A 12,081-nucleotide genomic window follows, 5' to 3' on the forward strand; every position below is an offset into this window, starting at 1 on the left:
AGGTTACAGATTACAAAGGCTTAAACATGAAGGTGCCAAAAAGTGTTCTTTGGAGCAATACCATAAGCAATCTTCCAGGTACGTTTTAAAGAACCAACTACTTGAAAGGTTCGTTAGGGAACCAGACCCAAACCCAAAACAATTTCCTTTGGCGCCTTTATTTATCAAAATGCAAATTCTTCAATATTTATCATTTTCAAACATTTTGAACTTGACTTTTTATTTATTTGATTGTGTTTTGGTGATAAAGGCCTATAAAGTTTTTCCATTTGTGTGAAATTTCATGGACGGATGGAAGTTCTCACATGCTGCTAGTGCAGGTGGCTTGCTGCCAGTACCCCCACCCCTCTCGATCCATTACGAAACCAAATTTCCACTTCTTACACAATCATACATTATAAGCCATTTTGTGTATTTTAAGCTTTGGAGTGAAGTAAACTGTTCAGAACATGCAGAAGAATAATCGCTTAGCTCTCACAAAAATTATTCTCTACTTACTGCTACCATGTTCCATCTCTCTGTCGATCGACTGTCTTAAACGCTGAGCTGAGGTGAGTAGATATCACTGTTGTCAGAAGAAAACCTCGGATCTCCATTTTTGTCATTTTTCAGTTTTTGACATTATTTGAAAACACCTGTGTGTAATTTTCATGATGACTGGACTAAAAGAAACGGCCCAAAATGACTTGTAAAAAAATCTGGTTCCATTGACTTACATTAAAAGTTAAGTAGGTTTTTCCTTCTCCTGTAAAGTTACCATTTTGAAGATACAAGGTTTTCTTCCGACAACAGCCTTTGTGAAGTCTGCAAACACGAGTTGACCAATTCATTTTGTGAACATAGATTAACTGTTTCCATACATCCATATAAGGTGAAGTTTTGACACATTCGAATGTCTAGAACATTCTTTTTAGAACGGGTAACAGATAAATGAAACACTTTAAAGAACACCTTAGTGCTATACTTTACATTGCAAAACCCCTTAATGATACTGAGGTATCAGTTTCTTAATGCAGTACAGCACCTATGCATTGTACCCAGGTTGGCTATGCAAACCCAAAAGTAGGTGTAATTCTTGAAAGAAAAAAATAGTGCATATAAAAATTCACTCAAAGAGATAATTGACTTGTTTATTGATGTTTATTCATTATGTAGCATGCATTAATGAATGGATCACAAATATGGATCTGCAATTTAGACATCATTGTGTAATTAGAACCATAAGTGCAAGAACATTTGAAACATCAAAACAAAAGTATTGCTATGCTCTCTGAAATAATCCCTTCAAAGGGCTTTGATCTGCATTTGTATTTGTTAATTAACCAAAAGTCAAGTTTTCTGATATTGATTAAAAACGGTCAAGTCTTTTTTTGGTTTGTTTGAAGTGACTTAAGTGGCAGTTTTGGCTCACTAATTCAAGTACATCTTGAGGTCACTTTATTATATTGAATTAAAAAAAGGTTTCAAGTCTCTATAAGAAACACAATATATGGACATTTTGATAAAAACTCAGATAAGCAACCAAAGTACCAAATTATTTTAAAGCTGCAGCTGATTATCTGTAAATTAGCAGCTAAGAACTACTGTTCTTAGGGATATAGACCACGTTGCTTATGTGCAGTGTTTCGCATAATCGTGCAGTTTCCAAAATGAAATAAATTACTTTAAATTTTAATTGACTTCTAATCAAAAACATTCCTATTCCCCTACCTACGAACTAAGGTGCCATATATTTCCTATTCCTTTTCCCTTACGTCAAATCTCTCAAAGCCCTGCCTCAAGAGTTTAACCTCTTTTTGCTGCTGTGTCAAACATCCAGAAGTAAACATTGAGAATGAGTTCCCTTCTTCTTCCACTAAACCTTACTGATATGTACATTCTTATTTTCTATAATTGACGTAAATTCACCAAGTTGTATCATAGGAACCAAAGATTACAGCGTTGCAATATTAATTACAGTAGCTACAGTGACCCTATTCCACCAGCTGACCTCTGTCCCAGATGGAGCATGGTCACTGCAGTCCATAGTAGCTTTAGCCATGGAAAATTTTGGAGGCGCCAGAGGTTAGGAGCTTCTTGTAGAAAATAACAGCTGCCCCAATAATCCCAATGCAGACGAACGCCAGGATGCCCACGGTCACCGCCAGCCCAACAGATGAGTCCGAGCGAGTATTACTGCCAGACAAAGCTGAGAGAGACACAAGAAAAGTGTTTTAGTAGAAGTTACACTTCACCTATTTACCCTTTAAACTTGGTTTCATTGTATTCACTGAAAAATGAATCATAAACCCTGAATAATAAGCCTTAAGATTTATAACTAATTAATAAGCCCATTATAATATCAATGGACAGTTCATTTTTTATTACAAAGGAATTTAGCTTCCTTTACAGCTGTACTCAGCTATACAGAGCTGTCTAGGCCTGCCTCATATGGGCTGTGGTTGTCTACATTATGCCTTAAATAACATGAAGAACTCTGTGAAGATGCTTCTGTGTATCAGATATATGTAGAAATATGTAGCTTACCTTGCTCTTTTGATGATGCAGCTGAAACAAAACAAAGCAGAGTTAGACGTTTGTGAAATATGTGTAAAATAACTAATGGGCGTTGAGTTAATAGGCATTGCTCTGTATTTGTATATGCTTCATTATTATATTTTATTTAAAGTACATACCGGTGTCAGCTCGGGTAATGATGAGGGGTGAGATGAGAGTGGTGGGATCTGTGAGTCCGTCCACAAGAAGAGAAGAAGAGGTAGGTTCCACATCTCTTTTCCTTCTGCCTGCGGAGCAAGACTGGTGGAAAATAATGGAGAAAGGAACAAAATGAGTGTGTGTGAATAATCAGATCATAACAAAACCTTGTAGGTTTTTATTTATTTACTTATTTATTTACATTTTCACCATTTAAAAACGGTGCCTTTACAGTACAGTGAAGGTGGTTTAATGGACACATGAGCTAATAAAAATTTTAAAAGCAAATCATTAAAAAGCTTTTTTTTTAAAATTTATAGCAATTAATCATTTTTCTCCTACAGTTACCATTTTGTAGATCATACAACAACAAAAAAGTTTTCTTACAACAGTGATGATGTTTAATATTTGAACTTAATCATGTGTTTTGATATTTGAACTTTTGTAATAACTGTATTAACTAGGTATTAAATGAGGTAATTAAGGTCACAAACCTATATTAGTACACAGTATGGATGAATATTTTTGGTGACACTTTGTTTTAAGTGTATCAACAGAACATCTACAAGATATTTACTTCAGTGTATTCAGATGTTTCACTACTGATATGTTGTGGATGTGTTACTGATAATCTGTTAAGAGTTTATTAACCATCTACAAAGGACCACTCCAAATTTTTATTATGGAAATCTCAGACCTTTTATCCCACTTTACCTGAATAGTCTTCTTTTAACAGGAGCATCGCTTGTCTATATGTATCTGTGTGTATGTTTGTATCTGTAGCTTGTGTAAGATGATCTCACCCTAATTATATTGTTGCAGGTAGCGGTCTCACACAGTCTGGTGATGCAGTGCAGGTAGTATCTAGAGATTGTCTGGTTCTGTTGCTCCATGAATCGGAAAGCAGGGAAGGAAAAGCGAGCCCTCTGACTCTGACCGTTCTCAGTGATGTTGGTCAGTTGATCCTTGGTGCACCTGGTGAACACCAGAGTTTATTATTGTAAGAGAGTGGCCATAAAGCCTCAAAGACACAGATATTACTTGTGACTCAAGACCACATGAGGCAAATGAGTTTTTGTCATTTATACAGTGTAGTGTATAAATAATAAATGCAATGTCTGGTTATTTCTAAGTGGTGTATCTATAATTATTAGGCTCAATTTACACCAAAAACTGTTTCTATCAATATCATTAGTGGCAAGTAAAAAACATATCGTCGCTATCCAAAGAAAAACAATTATCTCCAAAATAGTAACTTTACAGGAGAGGCCAAAAACACTCTTTACTTTCAATGTAAGTTAATGGAAAGAGGTTTTATTTCAAGCAATTTTGGAGCATTTTTATTGGTACTATCATCATGAAATTTTCACACAATGTAAAGAACTGCTGAGCGTAAATGACGCAGAAATGTAAAAATTGTAAAAAACTGAGATACATGTTTTTCATTGGATAGTGATGATATATCATGGATTTCACAGCAACACCTTTACTGATAGTAATGCAGTAAACATCATGTAGGTCTTGAAAGAAAGTCCTAATGTAGAGGCTGAGCAAATGTGAATGATTATCTGGTAGAACTCACCCCACAAAGAAGTTATAAAAGGTCGAGGTGGCTGGGAAAGGGGACACAGAAGCATAGCATCTGTCCAGCAGCACCATGTACCTGTGGTAAAACAGAAACATAATCAGTAAAATCTTAAATATTTTACATTTATCCGAAGTTCTAGGCTACTTTGAAATTCTATTGGCAGTGCAATTTAGTCCAAAATTAAATTCAGGGTTTAATCAATATCTTTGACAATAATGAGTCAGGTTTTAAGTTTTAAAGCAACATTACAAGAGAATTGCATTTCCTTACTGAGTGGTGAGGTTGGTGGCCTGGACCAGAACAAACACATTAGACTTGAGCTCGATGCCCTGCGAAGGAATTACCAAGGGTGTGGTATAGGCTGCATCCTAAATCAAAAAGAAAATAGGCAGTATTTAGAGGCAAGTTCTATTATTCTATTATTACACAGAAGTATTTCAAGCCTTAGCAAATTTACTAAAAAATGTAAAGCTGTGATGTTGCTGGAAATGCCTTACGCTGTACAGCCTGAGGCTCAATGTGCTGATGAAGCTGCCATTTCTGTCCTTCACTGCAATGGCAGAAGATGACCTGTGGGAGGAGGTTTGGCGTTGGTCAGTAATGTGAGACAGGATGTTGAGCATTGTGTCCAAAGTAGATGTGGCGATTAGAGGCTACTATGGCGCTTCATGTAATCCTAACTGCAGATTAACCTTTCAACAAAGTATTTTACGCCCTGTTAAGTCTTGAATGGGAGATGTTACATACTAATAGTAGAATAGTAGAGGAGGAAAGGGTGGGCAGAGCATCTTTCTAGAACTTTTTTTTTCTTTCTAGAAATTCTAAAACTGCCAATCTATGCTGAACCCAGGGCTTCTCTACACTTAGAAAGTAATGTATTGATCATTTCCACATGAATAAAGTATATGATACCAGCATAATTGCTGACAAAAGTTAGCTAAAAGACAACGTTATGCAGAATGTATGGAAATCATGTACACGTCACTAATGTTTACCAAGGTTATATACCAAATTTTTAAAACTAGTGGATACACACTACTAGAAAAACATTAGTGAGCATAATTCCTTTACACAAAAGTTCATATAAAGCTAATGTCACAAAGCAGAAACATCATATGTGCAATAAGAATTATCCAGGTTGCTCAGAGCACACTTGCAAAAAAACAAAACAGTGCTATTCGTCTATTAACCATGACAAATACTTACACGTCAAGCTGTGTGTTGTTGATCAGGTACTCCAGGGGATAGGAACATGAGTAAAAGTACTTTAGGTCTGTGTTGTAGGTCACAACGCTGGATGAGGGGTCATACGATTTCACCACACCACTGATGTTTACTGTCTGTATATTGGAGAAGTCTGAGAATATTCCGGTGCCTTGAGCACTGGTGGTCTGGGAATCAGAGCAGACATAAAACCTCATATGTTAGTAAAGTATGTAGGATACAACCTGTAGCCTGTTTACAATTTCAGATCCTATTTCATGCTAATATGCATTGAAATGTGAAGACTACAATAATATTTAAAATATTTTTGAGCAGACTCTCAACTCTATGATAGAGTATCTCCATAATAATAATAAGATTAATGTCTATTATCTTCTACTATACTCTGAGGTGCACTTTCGGATGAGACTTGAGGTTTAAGCAAAAGTAATTCAACAAATCTTTAAGAAATCCACAGGTAAAGCCATTTGATGTTAAAGATTATTCTCCTTACAGCATCAGTCTGACTAGACTTTCTTGGCGCTTCACTCTTGTATCAGAGAGCCTTATCTTACCGTGAGGGTGCTTCCACAACCGTTGGTCACATTAATGGGAAAGGAGAAGCGGAGAACAGGAGGAGCGACGGTGGTGTCCACGGTGCCTTTGCAGTTAGGATCATTCATAATGTTGTTAAGGAAAAGCTGAGATTCATTGAAGCCAGAGTAGACAGCTGGACAGAGTTGTATGGCAAGACTAATGTAATTTGTGCCACACTCCACTGAGATGTCAGCGTAGTCTAAGGGAGAAAAAGAGGCTTTTAAGTGTTGTTATAAACTGCAGTTGTCAATTTTGCCAAAGTTTCTAGAATGGGCTAAATCCCTGAAGCAGATAACATTCCCAGAATGGGCTCTTTTTTAAGCATTATTGTAAGCATTATTATCTCGTATGATATATTTATGTAGCTGTTATGCACAGTGACTAAAATGTGTCTTTTCCTGATATTGTCATTGTCTGAAAGCTCTGCAAAGGCAATTTTTCGTCTGTACACAAAAGCTTATACAGTAATTTACCCAAGTCATAGACCTTTTTCAGCACAGACTCAATCACATTCATACATGCAATCCAAATGAACCAGTGTCTCATGGATTTGTGATAACAAGAGTGCATCTCATCAAGAAATAGCACAAGAACGTACCTGGTTTTCTCAAGTATGAAGTACAGTTAGCCGATGTCGTCGCTATTAATTGGCTGCTAACGGCATTCACAGTGATGGAGACTAGGAAAAGCTGGAGGAGCATTTTCTGACTCTTGGTTGAGCTTGAACCTGTGCATAAAAGAAAGACATCACCAACAGCCAAGTCAGTCATCAGTGCAACATCCAGGAGTTTAGGAAAATCTTGAAGAGAAGATCCCAAGGCTCCAGGAAGACGGGCTCCAGGAGTAGAAGTACGCACCTTGCATCAGATACTTCATCCTTGCTTTTTGCTTGGTTATCCTCAGCCTTTCGCTCTTAATGGGGTCTGATGAAGCACTTTTATATCCATGTTCCTTGGCAGGATTGGCCAAAAATAAGGTCACTGCAACTTAGCATGTCCCTGGTGTGCAGCATGTAAGAACAGCCCTTTTTTTTTTTTGTGAATGCTTTGCTATGGTCCTGGCCCGAGGACACGGTGAAATGACACACCCAAATCCTTCAAAGGTACACCACTCTGAATGGCCTGTTTTCTTTGTGTACATTTCTAAATACAGAATCCCTTCACCTAACAATATGAAACTTCATGAAGTATGTGTTGAACCCTCGGGGTCCGAAGACAATGCTTCGGATGACCTTTTTGGGATAGTTTGACATCAAACAATATGTTAAGAGTCTTTATGCTGACCTAGAGAAGAACCCTGGAACACACACAAAGAATTAATCAGAATAACAAAGCGTCATGAGAAGGTGTAACGTTAACCTCGGGACCTTTCAATAAAGTTAGGAGGCAGGTCATAAGTCTACTGCTGCTTTTATTGCAGACATCTTCAACTCAATATCAGCATCACGGGTGTTCTCATGAAATTGTGGAAGCCTACTACAAAGAGATAAAGAGACTAAAAGCAGTCTGCACATTAGTTTTTAAAGGTCAAACAATCTCGGCTGACTAATACAGCCTCTATTTTTAATGTGATGTTTTGTTAATGTTCTACAGAGTCAGGTTTTGCCTGTCTTTACATAAAAATGTATACAGCAATTTATCCCAAGTATTGGATATCTTTCTTTTCAGTCCAGGCTTAGTTATCACAGGACCTGAAGAAATATGTTTCTGCAATTAGTGCATCATGGTAAATTAAACTTACAGTAAACAGAATTTTCCACTTTGAGATTTTGGAAACAGCAATTTAACTAAACCATGGTACATATGGACTGTCACATGCTTTAGTGAATACTCAAGAAACTGTGAGCTGGTGAAATATTCTTCTTTCCTACAGCAGTTTGGGTAACTATGCAGGTGCTTTCATGCTGATAAGCAACAATACCAGACAAGAACTACTACATGAGACAAATGAATTCAGTAGTAGATTGTATTTTTAAAACTGCTTGTTAAATTTCAGTATTATTAGGGCTGCAGCGGCAAACTACTGAAAAAAATAAATAAATGTACTGAATATACTTATATACTAATATACGGATCATTCTACCGAACTGGTTCATATAGTCAGAGATGAAAATGCATTAAAGACTTTTAACTGACTTGGACTGACCCTATGCCTTAATTGTGGTGATTTTATTAATGACTGAACACTCTATTTTGTCACCAAAACAGTAGTAACACCTTGGTTCGGTGACAATTTATTGACAATATAGGCTAATTTTGAACGTAACTCAAAAACATTAGCCATTACATGACTAGTAAAGACAGCTTTGAACACTTGTACACATGATATGACAAAATCATAATATCTTTCATTAAAATGCAAAAACAGTTTACTTAATTGCAGAAAATATATGTACTGACAGTGACAATTCCTAATGTTACACATTGACTTTCACACTTTGGGACACATTTACTTCAAAACAATGTGATCAAACTGCTCACCATGTGGTCTGCTCACCATATCAAACATACATGTAGGACATTGTGGTCTATGGGCTGCCCTCTGGGTAGCCCTCCTCTAGAGTCATATTCTAGGAACTGGAATATTCTTACAGAGGGAGTATAAATTGTACATTTTGTATAAAACATTATTAAGAGTATAAGAGCTGAAGACGATTGCTTTACAGTAACCAATAAACCATCACCAGGGCTTAAACTGGGCAGAGCTCAGGCATTTTTGATTCATGTGGATGGTGGAGCTGAGTTTTAGTACCAGGATTTCAATACAGTCATCATAAAATGTCTATAATTATAGAAATGTGATCATCCCTGTTGACAGAAACACTTTTAAACTGTCACCCTCCGCCCCCAAATTGCTCTACTGATTTTTTACAGTGATGAAAGAGCATAATCGTTCATGCTGTTTCATGATGTTTCAACTGAAGCTAAATTAAATAACTAAATAAATTAATTTGTCAACTCCCTCATTTCTTAAGTAGCCTAGATAATTTGTTGCAACCTCTTGAATCTGAAGTCATTTCTAAGCATCTTGTTGCATAGATCACGACTGAGGACACTAAAACAAATATCTGTTCATACAGTACAAGCCAAAACTGACAAAAAAAACTAAAAACAGCAAACTAAGTAAATACATTGACTTAAAAAGGACTTTAAGAAAGAAACAGAAAGGCTGTTAGTTTAATCACATTTTTATGACATTCCCATATTGGAGACAGCTATGGAAAAAAATAGTCTCCCTACCTAAGAAGTTACAATTCAACCCCTGACTTTTACCCTTGAACACACAGTATTACTGGAGAATTCACTATGACTTTAATTAACTTGAGACATGTAGTTTTAACGAGTTTTCTTTTTTTTTCTTTGATAGACATTGCTATAGCAGGTTCATATTAAATTTTAATTTCAATATTTAAATATTGATTCATAATTTCATAATGGCATGATTTAGACAAAAATATTTCTTATTCTATACTATTAACTTTACTATTTTTCAGTTCTAGGCATTTTTCCAGGGATGATGCTTCTCTTATTAATGGCTGTGATGTTTATGAGTTGAAATATTAGTAAAAAAAAAAAAATGAATATGTTTTATTGACACTTGGTTGGTTAACACCTCATTGTTGTCATGGAAATGAGAAGTTACACCACATCCTTATCAACGACAGTATATCTGTGCGGTTCATCTGCGCTGTCTGAACACTCTAGGGCATTTCTCGTCTTTGTTAGAGATGTCTTGCATTGAGTCTGATGTCAGAGGATTGAGTTTTTTGCGTATTCTCATACGAGGGAAGCCCACAGGCATGGTGTTCTCTAAGACCTGAATTCACATGAGACTGCAGGGTGTTGTCTGACATACTAAACCGCTAACACAATACAGGACAATAACTGTGTCTCCTCTAGCAACGCCAAATATTTAGGCTTAGCCAGAGGTTGTAAAAATTTCAGTACATTCACGTGTATATTAAAGAAAAGAGCTGGTACATGGACTTTCGTAAACTCATAAGGTTGATTATTTTATTATGTACTTATAGTCAGGGCTGTATTAAGGCCTAAGTCTATATTGGGGAACTTACCACACCCTTTCAACCAGGAGGCATACATAAGACCATTTAGCATTGATTACCAGAACAAATCAATCAGCCACACTGTAAAAATACAGTCAACTCCCATGCAAAGCGAACTATCTGAACTGCATACGTAACATAGATACATACAATACATACATATTTATACGAACATACATACAAACATAGTCTACATAAACAAACGAATATAAAATGCTTTCTGGTTTTCTAAGGAAGAGTTATTCTGTTGTTATTTGTACCCACTTTTGTCCAGCAGGCAAGGTAAGAGATAAGCACTGCATCGTATTATTCTTCTAACAAATTGTTTGCTGTTGACTTAGTTTTCTGTCAAGACTAAAGAACTGTTTAAACAGATAATCTCCCCCATATGGCTTTTTGAGGTACTCTAGACACAAAGAGGGCATGACTCTGAACCAGGGAGGACAAGGGAATGCAAAGTTGCCAGACTCACAAGCTGAATGTGCACTTAAGTCTTTTCACAGTTTAACATTGTTAAACAGTAAAAGGTTAAGCAAGGTACAATGAACAGCTGAATAAGGGTGCCCAGTTGTGCTGTGACTGCATGCACCTCATGAAGATGATGTTAGATGCTCTATAAAGTAAACTCCCCATGAAACTATGGATAATGCAAAGGGACAAAGATTAAATCATGCTTACAGGGGTGCCTGGTGGACGGGGCTCTGGGCCACAGTCCACTGGGTTAATATAGCGTTGCTGGTGGAAATGAGGTATAGTTTATGCAATGCCAGCAACTTAGTTTGGCCATTCCTTGTGACCAACTGCTTTCCTCTATATGCTCACAGGTAAAACAAAACAGGAATGGGGCCCCCAGGTTGCACATTTTTAAGTTAGTGGGCTTTTGAGTGGTGCAACCACCCACAGTGCAAAAAATGTTTTATCTTAGCAAGTGATCTCATTTTAAATCTAGTCGATATATTTTTAATTTTGAGATTGTCATAAAAATATTATACGATGATTTTATTTATTTCTGGATTTTTTTCCACTGTTTGTGATTTAACTTTTTTTTTTAAGTGAAATTAACCAGTTATCTCACAATATTGGTAGAAAATATAGCGGCCAATTTTAGGAACTAAAGCTTGAAACATGTAAAATTATCAAACTTTTCTGTCAGTACAGTGTCAGTATCTGCCAGTATAGTTTGAGTACTTACCCCAAAACCTGAGCTCTCTATACTAAAATTAAAAATATGTTATGTGTGGTCTTCTAAGCTTGTGTAGCACAAACCTAGCTTTGGGAGTATAATGACAAACTTTTAGCTTGGATGACTTGATTTTTCCTCTGATCACCTAGAAGAACCTTTCCATAATGTAGATTATCTCTTAATTACCTTGTTCAAACCAGCCTGTCTTTACGCAGTAGAGTTATCATGTAACAACATGGAGTAGTCCATTATAATTATGACACTGGGTGTGTGAGCTTCATTGAAAAACAAGAGCAGAACACAATTATGACTAGAATAAAGCCACTGGGAACCCAATTATACAAAGGCTAAGTAAGAAAGAAGTCAAGCCAGGATCTGACAATGACAAAAGGGCTTTTCCTTACGCCTGTAGTTTTTTTTTTTTTCTACTTTTGATTAATGAGATTTGGTTTAATAATTACACTAATCGCCTTGTCTATACTCTGTTGTTTCTCAGAGCTACAAGCTTCTACTACAGGTAAAATCTGGCTCAGGTGAATAAAGCTTAGTTATGACCTCTGGCTGTGTCTGACAGCCGCCACGTGTTAACTGAAAAGAGTGAAAGAGCTTTTTTTCCGCTCTGTCAGTCACAACACGCCCCTTAGCACCCCAAGCTTAAGATCTGGTGCCACACAGAGGTGTGACAGCTTCTACCACAGGCAAAAAGATCAGATCACAGTGCTAATACACTAACACTGTAATCCTAATTACAGC

General features: G+C 36.6%; 1 protein-coding gene across 1 annotated transcript; it reads right to left on the reverse strand.

The window, feature by feature from the left end:
• Nucleotides 1–1,121: 1,121 nt before the first annotated feature.
• On the reverse strand, nt 1,122–7,073 carry LOC118824618 (zona pellucida-like domain-containing protein 1). The gene is made up of 11 exons (XM_036594895.1): nt 6,940–7,073; nt 6,681–6,809; nt 6,061–6,281; nt 5,489–5,673; nt 4,780–4,852; nt 4,553–4,650; nt 4,277–4,357; nt 3,498–3,669; nt 2,676–2,796; nt 2,527–2,547; nt 1,122–2,188 (listed from the first exon to the last, which is right to left on the reverse strand). The coding sequence occupies exons 1-11, from the start codon at nt 6,956–6,958 to the stop codon at nt 2,034–2,036; spliced, it is 1,275 nt and encodes a 424-aa protein (XP_036450788.1). The 5' UTR covers nt 6,959–7,073; the 3' UTR covers nt 1,122–2,033.
• Nucleotides 7,074–12,081: the final 5,008 nt, after the last annotated feature.

Source organism: Colossoma macropomum, unplaced genomic scaffold (genome assembly GCF_904425465.1).
Source record: "Colossoma macropomum unplaced genomic scaffold, Colossoma_macropomum, whole genome shotgun sequence".
Taxonomy (NCBI): Eukaryota; Metazoa; Chordata; class Actinopteri; order Characiformes; family Serrasalmidae; genus Colossoma; species Colossoma macropomum.